The 25,811-nt window shown below is 38.0% G+C and overlaps 1 protein-coding gene across 1 annotated transcript in view; it reads left to right on the top strand.

Annotated features, from left to right (window-relative positions):
- CYB5R4 (cytochrome b5 reductase 4) overlaps positions 1 to 25,811 on the top strand; it is a 118,969-nt gene that overhangs the window by 52,916 nt on the left and 40,242 nt on the right. The window contains exons 5-9 of the mRNA XM_068985336.1: positions 7,177 to 7,206; positions 10,054 to 10,114; positions 14,268 to 14,325; positions 16,154 to 16,247; positions 20,533 to 20,565. Coding sequence (XP_068841437.1) covers positions 7,177 to 7,206; positions 10,054 to 10,114; positions 14,268 to 14,325; positions 16,154 to 16,247; positions 20,533 to 20,565 — 276 coding nt within the window. The remainder of the gene's footprint in view (positions 1 to 7,176; positions 7,207 to 10,053; positions 10,115 to 14,267; positions 14,326 to 16,153; positions 16,248 to 20,532; positions 20,566 to 25,811) is intronic.

The raw sequence follows: 25,811 nt of genomic DNA, 5'->3' as shown, positions 1-25,811 counted from the left end.
AAATTAGTTGGATGGGGAAAGAGGTGGGAGAGGAGTTCAAGATGGGGAACACATGGACACCCATGGCTGATTCATGTCAATGTATGGCAAAACCACTATAATATTGTAAAATAATTAGCCTCCAATTAAAATAAATTAATTAATTTAAAATAAAAAAGACTAACGAAAGCAAATTTATGAAACTAAAATCAGCAGGGTGGAGGAAACTGAGGATTTGACTGAATCTTAATGCTAAAGAACTAAACTGTCATGAGTATTCCTTCTCCTTCTCACCACCTGGTTCAGCAAAGTGCAAACGTATTTCTCACTCAGAATGAGACATGGACTCTGAAATACTGTGCATTCATAAATTAAATGTTCCCTTTTTCACACTCTCTGTAGCCCTGAGTGATTCCTGAGGCTGCATGATCTGTAGAAAGAACACAGGTTTCATATAGAAAACCACGGCTTCAGATCTCATCTCTGCCTCAGATTACACTCATACGCTTTTGTGATCTTCAACATCAGTTAACAGACATGAGTTTGTTTGTTTTTTTTTTCCTTCAGCAGTAAAATGGGGTTTAAGAATGAAACATCCCAGAGTCATTGTGAAGATTAAATAATGTTTGCTAACCACTCGACGCATTAGAAGCAACAATTGGCAGGGACAGTAGAAGTGGGTGTTGCTATTAGTGGCTGCCTTTGCCCCTCTGTTCCTGTGGTGCTCAGGCTGCTTATGTTTTCTGTTCCCTTTTTGTACCCTTGTAATTATCAGCATGTACTGATGTGTCTTACCGTGGCTCTGTTTCTGGGAAAAATCAAGTATTATCATCATTATTGACAGGGCATGTGAGAGCATGATTGTGAATCTCTGTTTCACTATAAAGCCTTTGGGGATTACAAATGTTTTGCTGGGGTGTGGCCAGTAACAGGTAGTGATATAAGGCAGCTTGCAAGGTATTAGGGAGCAAAGACAGGGATTCTGTAGGAACGTGTTGATTGCAAGAAAATGGATCAGGTTTGTTTGTTTTTTTTTTAAACAGTAGAGACTTTAAGATCTAACAAGTTACAGTTTGACTTGCAGGCTAACAAGAGGAGTGAATCATGTAAAAGGGACAGAGTAACTGAAGAGAAGGGTTTAATATGTCAGAAATAAAGAATATTCTTTATTTTAAAGAATTTATTAATTAAAGTGAAATATTTTTTAAGAGTATTTCATATGCCTTTTATCTATAGGCAGGGTTGATCATTGCAGTCTACTGGCCTGAGACTTAGGGATAGAACTGTTGGATGGGGTAGCAGTGTCATTGTCCAAACTGGAATGGATTTGAGAAAGCATGAGGCTTCTGTTAGTAGTTAACTAGTTCAAGAGAGGGCAGGCAGTAAACGGTGACTCTCCGTGGCAAACTCAAGCATGTATTCACATGCTCTAATCTGCAATTAGAACTTCTAGATGAAATGGAAACAGAGATGAAATGGGAATAGAGGATGAAAACAGAGACAGTAGGCAGTAGATGGAGACTTGCTAACATGAGGATTTACAAGGGGTTGGGAGGGATGATGGATATACTGAAGAGAAATTTTGTACATGGACTTCTTCCCATACGAGATCCCTGACACCATGTTTTAGGTGGGGTGACTGCCAGACCCCAGTGCAGGGAGGATCCAGAAGTAGCATTTCATAGGCATCCCCACAGCTGAGCAGATTTGAGAGGACAGTTTTTCATTTATCACCTGGCTTCTAATGGGGAAGTGATGTCTGAAAAGAACACAGAAGAGCTAACTGTCAGAATATAAAACAGGTAATACTAGTGAGCCCTTACCAAGCCAAAAATCAATGTGCTTTTTATAATCCTTTGTTTAAAAAGGATTGTAGTTTGTTTCATGCTTTAGAAAGATATCAATAACGAATGAAAGGAGAAACTTTGCTTGAAAAGGTGAGCTTCAGTCACTGCTGATTTATTTATGTGGAACACTTCATTCTCTGGCAAAGATGAGAAATGTTCTTACTTTTTGCCCTTTTTTTAATCCTTTGCTGTCTCTATTATAGCCCCTGGCCACATGTGGCTGGCTAGTGAGCATGGGAATTCTCTCCATATTGAAATGTACTAGAAGCCTAAGCGCTACATTTTAAGAATTAGGATGAAAAATTATAAAATATCTCATACATTGTCATGTGGAAATGATAATATTCTGAATATGTTGTATTAAGTAAAAATATATTATTAAAGTTAATTTGACCTGTTCTTTTTGTACTTTGTTAATGTGGTTATGTGGTATGGATGTGAGACTTGGACTGTAAAGAAAGCTGAGTGCTGAAGAATTGATGTTTTTGAACTATGGTGTTGGAAAAGACTCTTGAGAGTCCCTTGGACTGCAAGGAGATCTAACCAGTCCATCCTAAAGAAGATCAGTCCTGGGTGTTCATTGGAAAGACTGATGTTGACGCTGAAACTCCAATACTTTGGCCACCTGATGCAAAGAACTGACTCATTGGAAAAGACCCTGATGCTGGGAAGGGGACAACAGAGGATGAGATGGTTGGATGGCATCACCGACTCAGCGGACATGAGTTTGAGCAAACTCTGGGAGTTGGTGATGGACAGGGAGGTCAGGAGTGCTGCGATTCACGGGGTTGCAAAGAGTCAGACACAACTGAGCAACTGAACTGAACTGAATGTGGTTTTTAGAACATTTTAAATTATACTTGTGACTTGTATTATATTTCCTCTGGACAGCACTGTTCCAGACCTAAATGTACTTTTAAAATTTTAATTTTGGTGGCGGGGCGGGGACTCACTGCTTGGTTTATGGGATCTTACTTCCCAGACCAGGGATTGCACCCAGCCCAGGTGGTGAAAGCACTGAGTCCTAACCACTGGACAACCAGGGAATTCCCTTTATTTCCTGATTTTCAATAATTATTTATTGAAAAAAAATGACAAAACCCCAGCTGAAATCACTTTTTTTAAATAGTCACATTTTCTTTATATATATGTGTATATATGTGAATGTATATTCAGTTAAAGAATATGTATTCTTTAATTGCAATATAGTTGATTTACAGTGTGTTAATTTCTGCTGCACAGAAAAGTGAATCACTTACATATTTATATAGATATAGATATATATACACACACACAATCTGTTTTTGAAATTCTTTTCTATTATGGTTTTTCATAGGATATTGAATATGGTTCTCTGTGCCATACAGTAGGACCTTGTTGTTTATCCATCCTATATGCAATAGCTTATATCTGCTAACCTCAAACTTCCACTCCATCCCTTCCTTACTTCCCCTTCCTCTTGGCAAATGTAAGTCTGTTCTTTACGTCTGTGAGTCTGTTTCTGTTTTGTGGATAGGTTCATTTGTGTCAAATTTCAGACTCCACGTAGAAGTGAGATCATGTAGTATTTGTCTTTCTCTTTCTGGCTTACTTCACTTAGTATGATAAGTGTATCCATGTTGCTTCACATGGCATTGTTTTGTTCTTTTTCAGGCTGAATAGTGTTCCATTGTATGTACAACATCTTTTTTGTCCATTCATCTGTTGATGAACATTTAGAGAGTTTCTGTAGCTTGGCTAATGTGACTCTTGTTGCTAGCTTTGTCTGTATCTTTTTTAATTAGAGTTTTCTCTAGATACACACTCAGGAATGGCATTGCTGGTTATCGTCCATTCACTCAGCCATGTCCCACTCTTTGCGACCCCAGCATGGACTGCAGGATGCTAGGCTTCCCTGTCCTTCACTCTCTCCTGGAGTTTGCTCAGGCTTATGTCCATTGAGTCAGTGATGCCATCCAACCATCTCATTCTGTGTCACAACCTTCTCCTCCTGCCTTCAGTCTTTGCCACAGCATCAGGGTCTTTTTTAATGAGTCAGCTTTCCGCATCAGGTGGCCAAAGTTTTGGAGCTTCAGCTTCAGCATCAGTCCTTTCAATGAATATTCATGGCTGATTTCCTTTAGGTGGACTGGTTTGATCTCCTTGCTGTCCAAGGGACTCTCAGAAGTCTTCTTCATCATATGGTACCATTAGGTACCATACACTATGGTACCATAGCACCAGCATATGGTAATACTGTTTTTAGGTTTTTGAGGAACCCCTGTACTGTTTCCCATACTAGTGACTGTACCAATTTATACTCCCACCAACAGTGTAGGAGGTTCCCTTTTCTCCACATCCTTTCCAGCATTTATTTGTAATGATGGTCATTCTGTAAAATAGTCACATTTTCTAATGACATAGCTCATGTCAGAAATGTGCATGTGTGTGTGTGCACACACACACTTGTGCTTGCTCAGTCTTGTCTGACTCTTTGTGAAACATAAACTGTATCCCACCAGGCTCCTCTGTCCTTGAAATTGTTCAAGCAAGAATATTGGAGTGGGTTGCCGTTTCCTTCTCCAGGGAATCTTCCCAACCTAGGGATCGAACCCAGATCTCTTGTATCTCCTGTATTGGCAGACAGATTCTTTACCACTAGCACCACTTGGGTGTTTCTTCTTAATTTCTCATAGGTTTATCATGATTTCTAATATTAATGCTTTATGTTTTGACTTTTCATGTTTGTTTTCTCAAGCAGCTACTGACTATAAAACACTTAGAGCCATAGACCAGGAGAATACTTTCAAGGTGAAAGAGGGATTCTGTTCTAACAACCTCAGTTTAAAAGTTCAGATACTGAAGCTTGTAGGTATATATACCTTCCTTAACTAATAATAGTTATTTAATTGGAAAAGTTCACCCTTGAAAGAAATCCTGGATACTTCTTTTTGTAAGGTAGCGATCACCTCATTAAAGTTATCCTCTTTTGAATAATTTATTTTCCTTTGGTATACACCAGTGGTTCTTGGATTGATTTCTATCCCTGCCAGACTGGTGGCTCAGATGGTAAAGCATCTGTCTACAATGTGGGAGACCTGGGTTCAATCCCTGGGTCAGGAAGATTCCCTAGAGAAGGAAATGGCAATCCACTCCAGTGCTCTTGCCTAGAAAATCCCATGGATGGAGGAGCCTGGTGTCCATGGGGTCGCAAATAGTCGGACACAACTGAGCGACTTCACTTCAGAGACACTAGAGGCTTCCCAGGTGACTCAATGGTAAAGAATCTGCCTGCCAATCCCAGAGCCACAAGAGATGTTGGTTTGCTCTTTGGATTGGGAAGAGCCCCTGGAGGAGGAAATGGCAACCCACTCCAGTATTCTTGCCTGGAAAAATCCATGGTCAGAGGAGCCTGGCAGGCTACAGTCCATGTTTACTCAAAGAGTTGGACATGACAGAGTGAGTTTCACTTTCCAGAAAGCAGAGGCTCTTAGCAGAGTAATGCACTCTAACCAATGTTATAAGAAGATGCAAATTTTCTTGGCCATGGAGCCAACCAAATAGTAGAATTAGTTAACAAGACAGAATGTTAAGTTTTTTGTTAAAGAGGAAAGTATCTCGTGCCTAAAATGACTCAGATGTGACTATGCTTCATAATAAAGAATAGTCTCTTTTTATTTCTGTGACTCAGTTTTCCAAAAGAATTGCAAAGATAAGACTTGTAGAGCTTTAAAGGTTTTTTGGATCATTTAAGTAGGTATTCTCTTCTTGCTGGTGCTTCTTATATTAAAGAAAAAAAAGCTCAGAAAAAAGCAGTTAATTTAGCAGGATCTGACAGGTTCAAATCAATTCACATCACATGGGAAATAATCATAGGAGATGATTTTTTTTTCCCTCTAGAAACAAATTACTTGGAGGAAATGTTTAAAATCTGTGAGTCTCTTAGATAAAAGCAAATTATTTTACATGATCAATGAGATTCATCGAACTGCCAAATATGTTGTGCACTGAAAATAGACTTAATTTACTTTTGTTATGGTGAGTTTGTTATTTGTTCTAAGATAAAACCAATGATTGCAAGTACAGTAGTAAAGACAGGTAAAATTGGATGGAGGTCAGTTGCCAAGCCGGACCATCAGTGATCCCTTGCAAACTAATGACTAGATTTTTATCTAGAGGTTGAGAAACAAAACTCATTTTGAGACATAATTTAAATGGTTTGTAGGCCTTGTGTCTTTTGAGAAAGTATTAACTCTCTCAATGGCATATTAAGAAAAATGATGTTCAGTTCAGGGGATATAAAGTTTAACCTCAGCTTTACTGCTGAAGAGCCATGGGTTTCATTCAAGTCCTGACCTCTATTTTCAACCTTCACTGAGGAAAATGGATGATAATTTGGTGTGTGTTGTTAAGATCCCTTTCAGCTCTGAACTTATTTCAGTAAAATGGGGAAAATAAAAGAATGGTTATTTGACCTCCTTAATCATAGTTATTTTATGACGTGAGTGACAAGTGGTACTAATTTTATGAGGTCTCTGGTTGATTGAAAATTAAAATATAAAAAAATTTGAAAGCTTGAATGTACATATTTTGGTTTCTTTTTCTATAAAACAAGGTGATGTCATGTTAAGTAATCTCTATCAATTCAGTTTACTTGAATATTTTGTGTTAGCTTGGCATTCTTTTTTTTTTTTCTTTTTAAGAGAATTCTGGCAACTTGCTGAGGGTTTTATTTTGACATATGGTTATAAAACTTGTGGTGATCAAGGTATAATATAGATTTGTGAGCTGGTTGCCATCCTGAAAGAAAACACCCATAAACTTTTTCTGGCTTGTAACCCTAATGATTGATTGTATTGATATACAAGTGAAAATCTTAACATATTTCAGCACTTGGCCATTTAAATTTGAATAATCATTTTAAGTGCTCACCTAGTTAAGAGAGAAAGGTAGTAAGGTGTCTTTCTTTGGGTTAATAAGTATGTTTCTGATATAAAGTGTAATCTAATAAATTTTGGATAGTTTTGACTAATTTAGATAATGACAACCTGGAGAAAACTCAGGTCTTTATGTGCGTTCTAAAGAAATTCGCCAAGATATTGGGGTGGGGGGAATCCAGAAAAGGAGGGGAAAGCCCAGTGAATTCTGAGACAAACATCTGCAGAAATGACTTCGCAGTCTTCAGAGATGAAATGACTTACTTAAAAGATAGGCCATCTGTTTATCAGCCTTATATCTCTCCTCAGGGGTTTTCTTGAAGAAAGCCCTTTTAGAAGAGGGCTGTTATCCTTATGTCAATAATAGAAACTGATCTTCTCTGATGTTACACTTTTCTTAACTAACTTTTTTATTTTCCTAAACTGCTGTACAGACTATCATGAGGAAAAGAAAGTCTTAAATGGTAAGTCGTATACATTTATAGTAAAAAACTGAATCATATTCACATGATTGTATACAAAATGTCTTACAGAATTATTTGGGATATTTAGATATTTTTATGCAAAAGATGTGTTTACTTGCTAAGTTTAGAGGATTTGACAGGACTCTGTAGATCCCTTATTGAAGCTATGACTCTTTCTATAGCCCTTTCTGTGGCATCTCTGAACTTGTGTTCATCTGTCCTCAGCTTGAAGACAGTAAGTCTGCTATATATGAACGAGTTCTGTTCCAAGAGTGTCTTCATAAGTCCAATTTGTTCATAAGTCCAACAAAGTTAGCCTAGGTACTCAACTAACACAATAGGCTATATAGTAGTGTATAACAGGTTTATAATACTTTTCACACAACTAATAAATTTAAAAAAACAAAAAAACATTTTTAGTCTTATAGTACTTTGAAAAGTACAACAATACCAGCTGCATCACTGCTGCTTTTGCACTTGCTTCCAAGTATCCTGGGCTTGAAATAAAGATACTGTACTAGTATACTCTGTACCTGGCTTCCCAGGTGGCACTAGTGGTAAAGAACCCAGCTGCCAGTGCAGAAGGCAAAGGAGATACAGGTTCAGTCCCTTGGTGGGGAAGATCCCTTGGAGGAGGGCATGGCAACTCACTCCAGTATTCTTGCCTGGAGAATCTCATGGACAGAGGAGGCTGGAAAGCTAAAGTCCATGGGGTCTCAGAGAGTTGGACACAACTGAAGCAACTTAGCACACATGCACTCTATTCAGAACTGTACAGTGCAGTACACAAAAGCACAACCACTTGTAGAGGATGCATGCATGTGACAATGTACACTATACACATGAACTGACTTACATGATTTGACATGTGAATGCACGTTTGCATCTTCGAAAGTTCGAGACTTCAAGGTTCTTATGTAGGGGACTTAACTATACTTGGATTGACTCGGAGTTCCCCCCTCCAATGCCAGGCTGAGGGCACCTCTCCCTCAGGCACAGGGCTCTCCTCCAGTGTCTATTGCAGATACTGAGTAGCCTATTAATCCCCTCTTCTCTGGGCTCAGCAGCTCTCCTCAGCCATTCGCTATGATTTGGAATCATGACTGACACTACCCCTAACCCCCTCAAAAATTTTGGTGTGAGACTTTTGAAACTGCATGGGGCTACTCTGACTGAACTGTAATACTAATATATGTTTTAAAATGCATTTTTTCCTTCCTATTTTGGACAAGAAAGTTGTAGAAATTCAACTAGCAAGCTAGATTGCCAGATGAATTACCTCTTCTTTTTCAAGTAGAGGAGATAGTCTTCTATAGACTAATATATGCAGTTAGTGATGTGCCACCTGAAGTTGTTTGTCTGACAGGGTCACCGCATTAAAGGAAGGACTGTTCTTGGGTTTCAGCTGATACTTTATTCTTCCATGATACTAGGCAAATGGCCTTTCCTTAAAGGCTAATTACTGATTGGCTACTTCCTTTCCCGCCACATTGCTTTCCTTTGGGTGCATGGCACTTAACATGTCAGTTAACAGTGGCCTTAAAAATGTGATATTACATTGTCCAGTGGTCTGGCCAGCACAGTTACCTCTTTTATATGAATTTGTATGCCTCAAATATTTGGCTTATATAAGTGTTTATGGTTAAGTCAGCATATTTACAGACGTCATCTGCCTGCCTTCTGTGTCATTATTTAAACGTCATTTAAAACACTGAAGCCAGCATTCCTCTAGAGACCCAGTCTCTTCAAAATGACATAAGTCCATCAATTTGCTCGTGTTTTAACAGAAGATACTCTGGATAAGAAGAGTCTTGAAAACCTCTAAACTACCATCTCTCCTAGGTGCCTCCCAACACTGACTTTATAATTACCATGACTCCTAATTGAGAATTCTAAGACTCGCCAAAGCCTAATTTTTTTTTTCCTGCACAAAGAGTACAGTCCTATTGTAGAAGAAAAATAGTTAATGTTTACAGAGTCTCTGAAGCTCTTCCCTGTTCTCAGAGTTTTCAAAAACAATTCAAAAACCAGAGCCTTGGTTGCCATTTAAAATGTGATGTTGAGACACACCCACAAGAAAGTCTAAAATGAAAAAGACAGAATACCACGTGTCAGCAAGGTAGTGGAGCAACCAGGCATCCATACCCTTATGGTAAAAACTGTAAGTTGGTATGACCTTTTTGGAAAACTGTTTAGCAGTGTTTACTAAAGCTACACATACTCATGTCCTGTATACCTACCAGATATGTAGATGGATGTTCTTTAAGAATGAGTGTGTACATGTACCAAGAATATTAATAACAGCACTATAGATAATCGCCAAAAACTGCCAAAATATCCATCAACAGTAGAATGAGTAGATTCTAGTATATGGTATATTCAGAGAGTATAATAATACTCAGTAGTAAAACAGAACAAACGACTAATGCATTCAGCAGCATGGATAACATCTCAGAAAGCTCCAGACCTGACTCCTTGCTTACTATTAATCATGCTAATTTGACGTTAAGTGTAACGTCTATGGAACTGTCCCAAAAACCCAGACCAAAAGAAAGCATGTTTTATGATTCCACTTTTTCACAAAGGCCAAGTGCAGGCAAAAACTAATTGTGATGTTAAAAGTCAGAATAGTGATTATCTTGGGGGAGAGGTGGTAAATGGAAGGGCACAAGGAGGGTGATGGTTACAAGGGTATGTTTTACATATGAAAATTCATTGAGTAGTATATTTATGACTTGTCTCCTTTTATAATATTTCAATAAGAAGTTTACTGGAGAGATGGGGTGAAAAAAAGAAAAATGCTACGTAGATGAACTGAAGCTATTTTGTTTATTTTTCTTTGTGAAGGCATGCTTCCTCAGAGCCAAGTGACAGATACACTTGCCAAAGAAAGTCCTAGTTCTCCAAGGTATGCTTTCTAATTTTACTTTCTTTAAAGCTTAATCAGTTCTACACCAAAATATGCACATTAAAAAAAATGGCTCTAAGTTTGATTTATTGCTTATTATATTAATCATACTTTTTTGATACAAGAACTGCACTGCCTCATTTATGAGGCATTGTTGAAAAATTAGCTGTTCCCTAAATATGACTTTTTAGCATAACTGAAGGATAACCCATTTTAAACACCACAACCCATTTTAAACACCAACTTAAAAAAAGAACTATTTAAAACTATTTTTTCCTGATTATCACATATATATTCATGGTAGCAAACTTGGAAACATGAGGAAATACAAAAGAAAGTGGTAAAAGTTGGTCCCATCAACCCTAAATATATACTCTTAATATTTGGTTTATTCCATCCACTTTGATTTATGTAGTACCTATTTACATATTATTCTGACAGTATTGGTATTACAGTATATTCTGTGATCAATTTTGTATGTCATGAAATATTCTGCAAAGGCATTTTCTGGTCTGTATTCCATCATATGATGGAAATTGATCAAGTATCCATAATTTATTCAACTGTAATATGCTTCCCTAGTGGCTCAGTGGTCAAGAATCCTTCCGCTAATGCAGGAGATGCAGGTTCAACCCCTGTGTCGGGAAGATCCTCTAGAGAAGGAAATGGCAACTCACTCCAGTATTCTTGCCTGGGAAATCGCATGGACAGAGGAGGAGCCTGGCAGGCTACAGTCCATGGGGTTGCAAAAGAGACACAACTTAGCAACTAAATAACAACAGCATTAGTTTGCATGTCTAGTTTGTTTTATCAGTGTTTTAATGAAAATTCTTGGAAATGTATTGCACTTAGTAAATTAAGCAATCCATGTATAATTTTGTTAATGATATTTCACATGCCCTCGGGTTATGTGTGTTATTTGTCATTTTTCTCTTAGCACCTTTCCCCACAAGGTGAGTCTGTAACAGTAGCATCCTGCTATACTTTTTATATCTGTTAAGTTATTTCATATACAATTTTAAGTTAAGGGCCTTGGGGTATCTCTTGTAAGATTCACACTGGGGGCCTGTATACAGGTAATAAGAACAAAAACTAAATCAATTTGATCAGAAGTCTTATAAAACAGATGATGTAGCTTTTCCTTAAATTTTTGCTGTTGACTATTAAATATCCTTGGTGAATTAATTTCGTGGGTAATATATTTGTGGCAGGAAAGAGTCAAGGTAATAAGCATGTAGATTTTGTCATTTTCCTTCATAAAATATCTTGTGTTATTGCTCTGATACAAGGCATTTTAGATGTGTAACCTTTATAAAAAGTGCCTTGTCGAGGAGGTGGTTTGTTTTTATCCCAGTTGGTATACCTGTAGTATATGTCCATGTATTTGCTGGTATACATGAAGTATTGTTGTTGTTCAGTTACTAAGTTATATCTGACTCCTTGCAGCCCCATGGAGTACAGCAAGCCAGGCTTCCCTGTCCTTCACCATCTCCCGGAGTTTGCTCAGACTCATGGTCATTGAGTCGATGATGCCATCCATCCATCTTATCCTCTGTCACCCTTCTCCTCATGCCCTCAATCTTTCCCAACATCAGGGTCTTTTCCAAGGAGTCGACTCTTCCCATCAGGTGGCCAAAGTATTGGAGCTTCAGCATCAGTCCTTCTACTGAATACTCATGGTTTCCTTTAGGATTGACTTGTTTGATCTCCTTGCAGTCCAATAGACTCTCAAAAGTCTTTTCCAGCACCACAGTTCAAAAGCATCAATTCTTTGGTGTTCAGCCATTGTTATTGTCTAGCTCTCACATCTTTACATGACTATTGGAAAAACCATAGCTTTGACTATACAGACCTTTATCACCAAAGTGATGTCTCTGCTTTGTAATATGCTGTATAGGTTTATGATAGCTTTCCTTCCAAGGAACAAATGTCTTTTAATGGTTGCAGTCATTGTCTGTAGTGATTTTGGAGACCAAGAAAATAAAATCTTCCAGTTTTTTTCCCCTTCCATTTGCCATGAAGTGGTGGGACCAGATGCCACAATCTTCATTTTGTTAATGTTGAATTTTAAGCCAGCTTTCTTCACTCTCCTTTTTTACCCTCATTGCGAGGCTCTTTAGTTCCTCTTCTATTTCTGCCATTAGAGTAGTATCATCTGCATGTCTGAGGTTATTGATATTACTGCCAGCAATCTTGATTCCAGTTTGTGATTCATCCAGCCTGGCATTTTGCATGGTATTCATAAAAGTTAAATAAGCAGGGTGACAGTATACGGACTTGACATACTCCTTTCCCAATTTTTGAACCAGTCTATTTGCCATGTCCAGTTCTAACTATTGCTTCTTGACTTCTTGACCTGCATATGAATTTCTCAGGTAAGTTAGTCTAGTATTCCCATCTCTTTAAGAATTTTCCAGTTCGTTGTGATCAACACAGTCAAAGGCTTTAACATAGTCAATGACGAGAAGTAGATGCTTTTCTGGAATTCCCTTGCTTTCTCTAATGGATGTTGGCAATTTTGATCTCTGATTCTTCTACCTTTTCTAAATTCAGCTTGTATATTGGGAATTTCTTGGTTCACATACTGCTGAAGCCTAGCTTGAAGGATCTTGAGCATTACCTTACTAACATGTGAAATAAGTACACTTTTATGGTTGCTTGAACATTCTTTGGCATTGCCTTTCTTTGGTATTGGAATGAAAACTGACCTTTTCCAGTCCTGTGGCCACTGCTGAGTATTCCAAATTTGCTGATGCATTGAGCTGACTTTAACAGCATCATCTTTTAGGATTTGAAATAGCTCAGCTCAAATTCCATCACCTCTACTAGCGTTGTTGGTGTAATTCTTCCTAAGGCCCTCTTGACTTCACATCCCAGGATGTGTGGCTCTCCGTGAGTGACCACACCATTGTCGTTATTTCAGTCATGCAGTATTGTTTGTATAGTTCTTCTGTGTTTTATTACCACCTCTTCTTAATCTCTTCTGTTTCTCTTAGGTCCTTGCCATTTCTGTCATTTCAACATGCTCATTCTTTAATGAAATGTTCCCTTGATATCTCGAGTTTTCGCGAAGAGATTTCTGTTCTTTTCCATTCTGTTGTTTACCTCTTTTCTTTGCATTGTTCATGTAAGAAGGCTTTCTTTTCTTTCTTTACTATTCTCTGGAACTCTGCATTCAGGTGGGTATATCTTTCCTTTTTCCTTTGCCTTTGACTTCTCTTCTTTCATCAGCTCTTTGTAAAGCCTCCTTAGACAACCAGTTTGCCTTCTTGCATTTCTTTTTCTTTGGGGTGGATTTGATCAACACCTGCTGTACAGTGTTACAAACCTCTGTCCATAGTTTTTTAGGCAATCTGTGTACCAGATCTTTTTGTCATTTCCGCTGTAAAATCATAAGGGTTTTGATTTAGGTCATATCTGAATGGCCTAGTGTTTTTCCCTACTTTCTTCAATTTAAGCCTGAATTTCGCAGTGAAGAGCTCCTGATCTGAGCCACAGTCAGCTCCAGGTCTTATTTCTGCTGACTGTATAGAGCTTCTCTATCTTTGGCTACAAGATTATAATCAACCTGATTTCAGTATTAATCATCTGGTGATGTCTATGTGTGGAGTCATCTCTTGTGTCATTGGAAGAGGGTGTTTGCTATGACCAGTATGTTCTCTTGACAAAACTCTGTTAGCCTTTGCCCTGCTTCATTTTGTACTTCAAGGCCAAACTTGCCTGTTACTCCAGATATCTCTTGACTTCCTACTTTTGCATTCCAGTCTCCTATGATGAAAAGGACATCTGTTTTTGGTGTTAATTCTAGAAGGTCTTGTAGGTCTTCAAAGAATTGGTTAACCTCAGCTGCTTTGGCATTAATGGTTGGGGCATAAACATGGAAGTATAGGCATTTTAAATTGAGAAATAATTGCAAGTTATTTCATCTCACACTACTGATTATTTAGTGAAAAACTTTCCCTCAAAAAATGTATTTCTTATTGTAGGTTTCAAAATAAATGCTTTAAATCATGTATCTATTGTATCATATTATATGATTTTTTTTGTATCATATTATATGTTTTTTTGATTGTATGTATTTTAAAATTATATCTTTAATGGTTAATTTATGTTAATGCATATAATTAATCATTCTTTTTTGAATATTTTACAGCTATGACTGGTTCCAAACAGACTCTTTAGTCACCATCGTCATATATACTAAACAGAAGGTAAACATATTTTTAACATCAGAAAATAATAAAAAGCTACATGCAGGCACATTTCTGAGCACTCATCTTGTATTAATTTACAGCAATCCTATGAGATAGATCCTTTCATTATCCCTATTTTACAGGTGAGGAAACAGAGATTAGGTAATTTAGCAGAGTCACACAGTAAATGGCAGATCTAACATTTTGATCCCAGACAGGCTGGCTCCATAGTATAAGCTCTTAACAAACATGCCATAGCATCTCAGGAAAAAAAACAGGAAGTAGTGGGTTGGCCAAGAAGTTCAATCTGATTTTTTTCCATAACATCGTACAAAATCCCGAAGAAACCTTTCAGCCAACCCATTATTTTATATGCTCTTCTGTGATTTTGTTTGTTTTTATGCATGGATAACAGCAGTGAGTACCCTTGAACTGCAAGGAGATCAAACCAGTCAATTCTAAAGAAAATCAGTCCCGAATATTCATTGGAAGGACTGATGCTGAAGCTGAAACTCCAATATTTTGGCCAGCTAATATGAAGAACTGACTTACTGGAAAAGACCCTGATGCTGGGAAAGATTGAAGGCAGGAAAAGAAGGGGACGACAGAGGAAGAGATGGTTGGATGGCATCACCAACTCGATGGACATGAGTTTGAGCAAATTCCGGGAGTTGATGATGGCATGGGGAAGCCTGGCATGCTGCAGTCCATGGGGTTGGAAAGAGTCGTACACGACTGAACAAATGAACTGAACTGAACAGCAGTGAGAATCCCAGTTTAACTTCACCATATGAACTGATTTCCTGCACATGAATTGGAATTCAAGAGACAGGAGAGAGGATTGCTGTGTCTTAGTACACTTAAGCTACTAACCAGCTTCAGATGTCCTCTGGAAACTAAAATTAGGGAATTAACTTTTTCATTAAGTATTTATTGAACACTGCTTCATTCTGGACACTGCTGTAGAATTCAGAAATCTACAGGTGGGCCAGATTCATAGAGGCTGAGACCTCACCAAGCTTACAGTCCAGCCTGGGAAATCAGATGAATAAGCAGGCAACTTCCACCATCTCCAGGCACATCCTCCAGCAGCCTGCAGGGTCTCCACACTTGAGGAACCATAGAGATTTAGAGACAAATTCTGGCAGCCAAGGATTCTGGCAGCATGAGAATTCATGCTACTTCTGCCATGGCAGAACTGCATCTGAATGAGTGAGTTCCTCCTCCTCCTGAAGTAGGATTTGATGGTCCTGCTGGAGTGGCCAGCCTCTGCCTGAAAGAGCCAGGATGTCCAGAGGCACTGCATGTCCCACTTCTTACTCCCTCCTCACCAAGCAGTCTAGAACCAAGAGGGCAGGGCCTAGGGAGCCTGGGATCTATCTCTTCCCATTGGTGATACCAGTGAGACACAGAGGGTGGATGACTGAGGGGAAGAAAGAGGTTACTATGTTGAAAGATGTGTTCCTTGTATAAATGACAGGCACAAAAATTCCTGCATCAAAGCTATGTAGAAACTAGAGACATCTGAAAAGTTGCTAGTGTTTTTTTTTTGTTTTTTTGATAAGCTGACCTTAAGAAGTTGTGTTAAGACAGTCCCTTGTGCTTAGAGTTTACAGAAGAATGGGTAAGGTAGACATTAAGCATAGACAAATACGTAGTTAAAATTATGATGTATGCTTTGAAGGAGAAGAACAAGGTTGTATGAGAGAGCGAAAAATAGGAGTAATGTGGATTTAGCTTGTGGGTTCTGTAAATAATTACCATGTGAACTTCCACTGATCAGTTTAAATGTATAATGATAGAGTTTAGAAAAAAGTTTGCTTTCTCTTTTCTATTTCTGTTTAAGGATATCAATTTAGATTCAGTAATAGTTGATCATCGGGATGATTCCTTTAGAGCCGAGACAGTTATCAAGGATTATTCATACCTTGTTCATGTTGGTAAGTAACTTATTTTATATTCATGGAAAGAACTTTTGTTTACTTAAAGTATAGTCGTAACTGGTTGTAGAGTCTTAATAAACTATAATATTTTATCTGCTACTGTCATTTTGGTTTGTCATTTTAAAGATTTATTTATTTACTTGTTTATTTTTAGTTGTGCTGGGTCTTTGTTCCTATGTGGACTTTATCTTAGTTGTGGCGAGTGGGGTCTGCTCTCTAGTTGCAGTGCATAGGCTTCTTCTTGTGGTGTCTTCTCTTGTTGTGGAGCATGGATTCCAGGGCATGTGGGCTTTAGTAGTTGTGGCACATGGGCTCTGTAGTTACGGCTCCCGGGCTCTAGAGCACAGGCTCCAATAGCTGTGGCGCACGGGCCCAGCTGCCTCATGGCCTGTGGGACCTTCTGGGCTAGGATCGAACCTATGTCTCCTGCATTGGCAGGTCTTCATCACTGAGCCACCAGAGAAGCCTGTTTTATCATTTTTTGATCAGTTTTTGTTTTTTTTTGTTTTTTTTTTTTATTTTATTTTTTTTTTATTTTTTTTTCCTTTTTTTTTTTTATTAAATTTTAAAATCTTTAATTCTTACATGTGTTCCCAAACATGAAACCCCCTCCCACCTCCCTCCCCATAACATCTCTGTGGGTGATCCCCATGCACCAGCCCCAAGCATGCTGTATCCTGCGTCAGACATAGACTGGCGATTCGATTCTTACATGATAGTATACATGATAGAATGCCATTCTCCCAAATCATCCCGCCCTCTCCCTCTCTCTCTGGGTCCAAAAGTCCGTTATACACAGCTGTGTCTTTTTTCCTGTCTTGCATACAGGGTCGTCATTGCCATCTTTCTAAATTCCATATATATGTGTTAGTATACTGTATTGGTGTTTTTCTTTCTGGCTTACTTCACTCTGTATAATCGGCTCCAGTTTCATCCATCTCATCAGAACTGATTCAAATGAATTCTTTTTAACGGCTGAGTAATACTCCATTGTGTATATGTACCACAGCTTTCTTATCCATTCATCTGCTGATGGACATCTAGGTTGTTTCCAGTGAAAGGGCTAGCAAATGGCAGTATGACCTCATTTTTCCCAAGTTTAAACAGTTAGATTAGATGTGATCAAAATCAGTCATATGAAATACTTGCTGACCCAGCTTTGTAAGATCCTATTACTTAATACCTGCAAACACATCTCCAGAGGCCTGCCTCTTATGTGCTCCTGCTGAGTGGAGTCATCAGGCGCTGTTCCATTGGCCTATCTCTTGCCAGCTCTGTCATGGGAAATCGGAGGCTATGTCACAGTAGCCTAGGCCACAAGGTTGTACTATACCGTCCAGTGCCTGTCCCTTCACAGCCAGAGACCAACCATATAATTCATGTCTGTCTGTTTTGAGAGGTTGCAGATATATCAGGAAAAAGAACTCAGGACTGAAAGCTGGAATCAAAGGTATTAATAGCAGATTCCTAATCCATTTCTCACCTGTAATGACTCTAGGATTTCATTCTTTTCTCCTTCAAAGAAGGTAATATTGCAGTTAAAAAGTAAAAAGGAAACAAACCAAAACAACAAGAAGAACACTGTATCTTAAGCATGCATTCTTATGTAAAGAATGTTCTGTTTACTTTTGTAAAACAAACTGAAAATCTCCAGATCTCAGCTGACTTGGGATTCTGCTCATAGCTTTCTTAATGAAGGACATTTATTCCTAAATTTGATTGAAGTTGATAAATGTTTTTTGTTTCTTATTTTCCCCCATTCATTAGATTAATCAACCTCAAATCTTAAGCCTTTCTTCTGGAAATACATCCTATCTTATTTTTTACCTGCATATGATCTAATATATATTGCCTCTTAGGGAGAGCTTTAATAAAAAACTCAGATGTCTAAAAAAGTATATATTATTCATTAGCTCTGTCATGGTTGTTTTTTTTTTAACAAAGACTTCTGTGTCAGCATTTATTATGTTTCTAATATTTTATGGCTAGTCTTGTTCACACCATAGCTAACTGTAGCTAGCACATGTATGAAAAAACAAAAGCTCCACAGTCAAAAATGTGAAACTCCTGGTTGCTAATATTAAATCAGAATCAAAATTGTAAGTTTCACAGAACCATATTAACATAGAGCACTTTAGAATAGATGTTTGTAAAAATACTTCATCTCCCCCTTCCGGGATGTAAGTTCTAGAAGGGCACAGATTTTTCCCTTTCACTAACTGTGGTACCCACAGCATCTGCAAAGTGTGTGACACACAGTTCAGTTCAGTTCAGTCACTCAGTCATGTGTGACTCTTTGCGACCCCATGAATTGCAGTACACCAGGCCTTCCTGTCCATCACCAACTCCCGGAGTTTACCCAAACTCATGTCTGTTGAGTCGGTGATGCCATCCAACCGTCTCTTCCTCTGTGTAGTCCCCTTCTCCTCCTGCCCTCAATCTTTCCCAGCATCAGGGTCTTTTCAAATGAGTCAGCTCTTCACATCAGGTGGCCAAAGTATTGGAGCGGCTTCAACATCAGTCCTTCCAATGAACACCCAGGACTCATCTCTTTTAGGATGGACTGGTTAAATCTCCTCACAGTCCAAGGGACCCTCAAGAGTCTTCTCTAACACCACAGTTCAAAAGCACCAATTCTTTGGTGCTCAGCTTTGTTTATAGTCCAGCTCTCACATCCATTCATGACTACTGGAAAAACCATAGCCTTGACTACTAGACAGACCTTTGTTGACAAAATAATGTCTCTGCTTTTTAATATGCTGTCTAGGTTGGTCATAACTTTCCTTCCAAGGAGTAAGCATCTTTTAATTTCATGGCTGCAATCACCATCTGCAGTGATTTTGGAGCCCCAAAAAATAAAGTCTGACACTGTTTCCCCATCTATTTCCCATGAAGTGATGGGACCAGATGCCATGATCTTCGTTTTCTGAATGTTGAGCTTTAGGCCAACTTTTTCACTCTGCTCTTTCACTTTCATCAAAGGGCATTTTAGTTCCTCTTCACTTTCTGCCATAAGGGTGGTGTCATCTGCATATCTGAGGTTATTATTTCTCCTGGCAATCTTGATTCCAGCTTGTGTTTCTTCCAGCCCAGTGTTTCTCATGATGTACTCTGCATATAAGTTTAATAAGCAGGGTGACAATACACAGCATTGACGTACTCCTTTTCCTATTTGGAACCAGTCTGTTGTTCCATGTCCAGTTCTAACTGTTTCTCCCTGACCTACATACAGGTTTCTCAGGAGGCAGGTCAGGTGGTCTGGTATTCCCGTCTCTTTCAGAATTTTCCACAGTTTATTGTGATCCACACAGTCAAAGGCTTTGGCAGAGTCAGTAAAGCAGAAATAGATGTTTTTCTGGAACTATTGCTTTTTTGGTGATCCAGTGGATGTTGGCAATTTGATCTCTGATTCCTCTGCCTTTTCGAAAACCAGCTGGAACATCTGGAGGTTCACAGTTCACGTATTGCTGAAGCCTGGCTTGGAGAATTTTGAGCATTACTTTACTAGCATGTGAGATGAGTGCAATTGTGCAGTAGTTTGAGCATTCTTTAGCATTGCCTTCCTTTGGGATTGGAATGAAAACTGACCTTTTCCAGTCTTGTGGCCACTGCTGAGTTTTCCAAATTTGCTGGCATATTGAGTGCAGCACTTTCATAGCATCATCTTTCAGGATTTGAAATAGCTCAACTGGAATTGAATCACCTCCTCTAGCTTTGTTCATAGTGATGCTTCCTAAGGCCCACTTGACTTCACATTCCAGGATTTCTGGCTCTAGGTGAGTGATCACACCATCGTGATTATCTTGGTCATGAAGATCATTTTCATACAGTTCTTCTAAATGACTATCCAACTTAGAGAACAATAAGAAAAGAAAAATTTATCCAGACCCAGACCTGGCCTATCCCCACATGCACATGTGCACACCCTGGAGCTTGTGTGTTTCATGTGCTGCCTCTCTCCCTGCCCTGCTCCTTTCTTAGTTTGTAGGATTTGTCAGGCTGAGACCATCCTTAAACCAGTGTGGGTTACCCACTTGTGGGCAATTGAATATTTACTCTTTAATTAATAAGGAGAGAAATGGAACAACTAAATATATTTAAATTTTTTTTCTCAAAGTACATACATTTTGGTTCCATTCAGTTTTTCTTATGGTTTCTTAGGATATGTTTCAGAGATTTGAAATAGTGCATGAAAGAACCATTTAAATGATCTTATACCGTGTTTGTAGACTGTAGGAATTGAAGTTGGATCTTAACTGAATTTTTTTTTCTTTTTCTCCAGCCCTAAGTCATGAGATTCAGGAAGATTTTTCTGGTAAGCTACCAACATAATGTATATATATACATATACACACACACGCATACACACACACCTATTGAGGGACGGCTACCAATGTAATGTATTTATGTGCATATACACACATATACATATGCATGTATGGGGGGACAGCAGTTTGTCTTATTGTTCACGTCTATTTTCATGTTGCAGAACAGGGATATGATGTTTTCTATATAAACTTATATGTTAATTTTTATTTTTTATTTTTTTATTTTTATTTTTTTTTATTTTTATTTTTTTATTAAATTTTAAAATCTTTAATTCTTACATGTGTTCCCAAACATGAAACCCCCTCCCACCTCCCTCCCCATAACGTCTCTGTGGGTGATCCCCATGCACCAGCCCCAAGCATGCTGTATCCTGCGTCAGACATAGACTGGCGATTCGATTCTTACATGATAGTATACATGATAGAATGCCATTCTCCCAAATCATCCCGCCCTCTCCCTCTCTCTCTGAGTCCAAAAGTCCGTTATACACAGCTGTGTCTTTTTTCCTATCTTGCATACAGGGTCGTCATTGCCATCTTTCTAAATTCCATATATATGTGTTAGTATACTGTATTGGTGTTTTTCTTTCTGGCTTACTTCACTCTGTATAATCGGCTCCAGTTTCATCCATCTCATCAGAACTGATTCAAATGAATTCTTTTTAACGGCTGAGTAATACTCCATTGTGTACATGTACCAAAGCTTTCTTATCCATTCATCTGCTGATGGACATCTAGGTTGTTTCCATGTCCTGGCTATTATAAACAGTGCTGCAATGAACATTGGGGTACATGTGTCTCTTTCAATTCTGGTTTCCTCGGTGTGTATACCCAGCAGTGGGATTGCTGGGTCATAAGGTAGTTCTATTTGCAATTTTTTAAGGAATCTCCACACTGTTCTCCATAGTGGCTGTACTAGTTTGCATTCCCACCAACAGTGTAGGAGGGTTCCCTTTTCTCCACACCCTCTCCAGCATTTATTGCTTGCAGATTTTTGGATCGCAGCCATTCTGACTGGTGTGAAGTGGTACCTCATTGTGGTTTTGATTTGCATTTCTCTGATAATGAGTGATGTTGAGCATCTTTTCATGTGTTTGTTAGCCATCTGTATGTCTTCTTTGGAGAAATGTCTATTTAGTTCTTTGGCCCATTTTTTGATTGGGTCGTTTATTTTTCTGGAATTGAGCTGCATAAGTTGCTTGTATATTTTTGAGATTAGTTGTTTGTCAGTTGCTTCATTTGCTATTATTTTCTCCCATTCCGAAGGCTGTCTTTTCACCTTGCTTATAGTTTCCTTTGTTGTGCAGAAGCTTTTAATTTTAATTAGATCCCATTTGTTTATTTTTGCTTTTAGTTCCAGAATTCTGGGAGGTGGATCATAGAGGATCCTGCTGTGATTTATGTCTGAGAGTGTTTTGCCTATATTCTCCTCTAGGAGTTTTATAGTTTCTGGTCTTACATTTAGATCTTTAATCCATTTTGAGTTTATTTTTGTGTGCGGTGTTAGAAAGTGATCTAGTTTCATTCTTTTACAAGTGGTTGACCAGTTTTCCCAGCACCACTTGTTAAAGAGATTGTCTTTACTCCATTGTATATTCTTGCCTCCTTTGTCAAAGATAAGGTGTCCATATGTGTGTGGATTTATCTCTGGGCTTTCTATTTTGTTCCATTGATCTATATGTCTGTCTTTGTGCCAGTACCATACTGTTTTGATGACTGTGGCTTTGTAGTAGAGCCTGAAGTCAGGCAAGTTGATTCCTCCAGTTCCATTCTTCTTTCTCAAGATTGCTTTGGCTATTCGAGGTTTTTTGTATTTCCATACAAATCTTGAAATTATTTGTTCTAGTTCTGTGAAAAATATGGCTGGTAGCTTGATAGGGATTGCGTTGAATTTGTAAATTGCTTTGGGTAGTATACTCATTTTCACTATATTGATTCTTCCAATCCATGAACATGGTATATTTCTCCATCTATTAGTGTCCTCTTTGATTTCTTTCATCAGTGTTTTATAGTTTTCTATATATAGGTCTTTAGTTTCTTTGGGTAGATATATTCCTAAGTATTTTATTCTTTTTGTTGCAATGGTGAATGGAATTGTTTCCTTAATTTCTTTTTCTACTTTCTCATTATTAGTGTATAGGAATGCAAGGGATTTCTGTGTGTTGATTTTATATCCTGCAACTTTACTATATTCATTGATGAGCTCTAGTAATTTTCTGGTGGAGTCTTTAGGGTTTTCCATGTAGAGGATCATGTCATCTGCAAACAGTGAGAGTTTTACTTCTTCTTTTCCAATTTGGATTCCTTTTATTTCTTTTTCTGCTCTGATTGCTGTGGCCAAAACTTCCAGAACTATGTTGAATAGTAGCGGTGAAAGTGGACACCCTTGTCTTGTTCCTGACTTTAGGGGAAATGCTTTCAATTTTTCACCATTAAGGATAATGTTTGCTGTGGGTTTGTCATAGATAGCTTTTATTATGTTGAGGTATGTTCCTTCTATTCCTGCTTTCTGGAGAGTTTTTATCATAAATGGATGTTGAATTTTGTCAAAGGCCTTCTCTGCATCTATTGAGATAATCATATGGTTTTTATTTTTCAATTTGTTAATGTGGTGAATTACATTGATTGATTTGCGGATATTGAAGAATCCTTGCATCCCTGGGATAAAGCCCACTTGGTCATGGTGTATGATCTTTTTAATATGTTGTTGGATTCTGATTGCTAGAATTTTGTTGAGGATTTTTGCATCTATGTTCATCAGTGATATTGGCCTGTAGTTTTCTTTTTTTGTGACATCTTTGTCAGGTTTTGGTATTAGGGTGATGGTGGCCTCATAGAATGAGTTTGGAAGTTTACCTTCCTCTGCAATTTTCTGGAAGAGTTTGAGTAGGATAGGTGTTAGCTCTTCTCGAAATTTTTGGTAGAATTCAGCTGTGAAGCCGTCTGGACCTGGGCTTTTGTTTGCTGGAAGATTTCTGATTACAGTTTCAATTTCCGTGCTGGTGATGGGTCTGTTAAGATTTTCTATTTCCTCCTGGTTCAGTTTTGGAAAATTGTACTTTTCTAAGAATTTGTCCATTTCTTCCACATTGTCTATTTTATTGGCATACAACTGCTGATAGTAGTCTCTTATGATCTTTTGTATTTCTGTGTTATCTGTTGTGATCTCTCCATTCCCTCTGGTTTCAGTTCCTCCTACCCCTTCTTCCTTTTCCCTTATTCATCTGTGCCCTTTTAATTTCCTCTCATTAGAAAAAAAATTCTTATCTCCATTCTTCCCTCTGCCCTATTCCTGATGTGTAGCTTGTAGAAATACTTGACCAGACAAGTTTTTCTTAGGTGTATATATAAATATTTAATGTTAACAAGGGCTTTCCTGGTAGCTCATATGGTAAAACGTCTTCCTGCAATGCAGGAGACCCAAAGCATATTAAATTATGTATATAATTACATATAAATGCACCATGGATTTTACACAGCTGTTTAACAATAGAAGACTCATCAGAGAATGGTAGTTTATTTTTCTTTAGCTTTTTAGAGATATAATTAACAAAATTGTGTTCTATTTAAAGATTTAAAGTATACAACATGTTGATTCAATAAAGGTATACATTATGAAGATTCACACAATCAAGTTAACACATTCATCATCTCACATGTTTACCTTTGTGTATAATTTCAGTTATACAAGACAGTGTGATCAACTGCAGTCACCATGTTATACATGAGATCTTCAGACCTTATTCACCTTATAGCTGAAAGTTCATACTCTTTTGTCAACCTCTTCCTATTTCCCCCTCTCCCCTGACACCTGGCACTGTTTTGCTACTGTTTCTATGAGTTTGACTTTTTTTTTTTTAATTTGCACATATAAGTGCTACCATGCAGTGTTTGTCTTCTCTGTTTTATTTATTTCACTTAGTATAATGCCTTCTAGGTTTATCATAGATTGTTACAACTAACAGGATTCCCTTTTTTAAGGATGAATAATATTCTACTCTATATTTGTATATATGTGGTTTCTCATTTTAAAGCACTGTGAGATTACATTACACTGGTTCTGTACCTTCCTTTTTCTGTATACACCATAGTAAGTTCTATAAATTGTATTAATTAAACTCTTTGAAGTCAAGGACTTTTTATGTCTATTAAGCTTCAAATCAGTGCTCATGGAATTGAATTCATCCGACTATTCTGTCTTTAAAAGGTGTTAAATTGCTGCTGATTTCTGTGTTTACAGTGAGGAAGACTAATATTATTTCTAAAGGCAAAAATATATATACTTTAAATGTTTAAAAACACATTTAATTCATAAAATATAATCACCTTTTAAAGCTTATTATATCAACAAAGCCAAAAGCTGGTTCTTTCAGAAGATAAATAAAATTGACAAACCATTAGCCAGACTCAAGAAACAAAGGGAGAAGAATCAAGTCAACAAAATTAGAAATGAAAATGGAGAGATCACAACAGACAACACAGAAATACAAAGGATCATAAGAGACTACTATCAGCAGCGATGTGCCAGTATAATGGACAACTTGGAAGAAATGGACAAATTCTTAGAAAAGTACAATTTTCCAAAACTGAACCAGGAAGAAATAGAAAATCTTAACAGACCCATCACAAGCACGAAATTGAAACTGTAATCAGAAATCTTCCAACAAACAAAAGCCCAGAAACAGATGGCTTCACAGCTGAATTCTACCAAAAATTTAGAGAAATTCTAACACCTGTCCTACTCAAACTCTTCCAGAAAATTGCAGAGGAAGGTAAACTTCCAAACTCATTCAATGAGGCCACCATCACCCTAATACCAAAACCAGACAAACTGCTGCTGCTGCTGCTAAGTCACTTCAGTCGTGTCCAATTCTGTGCAACCCCATAGACAGCAGCCCACCAGGCTCTCCCATCCCTGGGATTCTCCAGGCAAGAACACTGGAGTGGGTTCCCATTTCCTTCTCCAGTGCATGAAGGTGAAAAGAGAAAGTGAAGTCGCTCAGTTGTGTCTGACTCTTAGCGACCCCATGGACTGTAGCCTACCAGGCTCCTCTGTCCATGGGATTTTCCAGGCAAGAGTACTGCAGTGGGGTGCCATTGCCTTCTCCAGATGCCACAAAAAAAGAAAACTACAGGCCAATATCACTGATGAACATAGATGCAAATATCCTTAACAAACTTCTAGCAAACAGAATCCAACAACATATTAAAAAGATCATACACCATGACCAAG

The sequence above is a fragment of the Capricornis sumatraensis genome, chromosome 13, assembly GCF_032405125.1.
Source record: "Capricornis sumatraensis isolate serow.1 chromosome 13, serow.2, whole genome shotgun sequence".
In the NCBI taxonomy this organism is placed as follows: domain Eukaryota; kingdom Metazoa; phylum Chordata; class Mammalia; order Artiodactyla; family Bovidae; genus Capricornis; species Capricornis sumatraensis.
The sequence above is the reverse complement of the archived record's forward strand: the minus strand, read 5'-3'. Positions and strand labels throughout refer to the sequence as shown.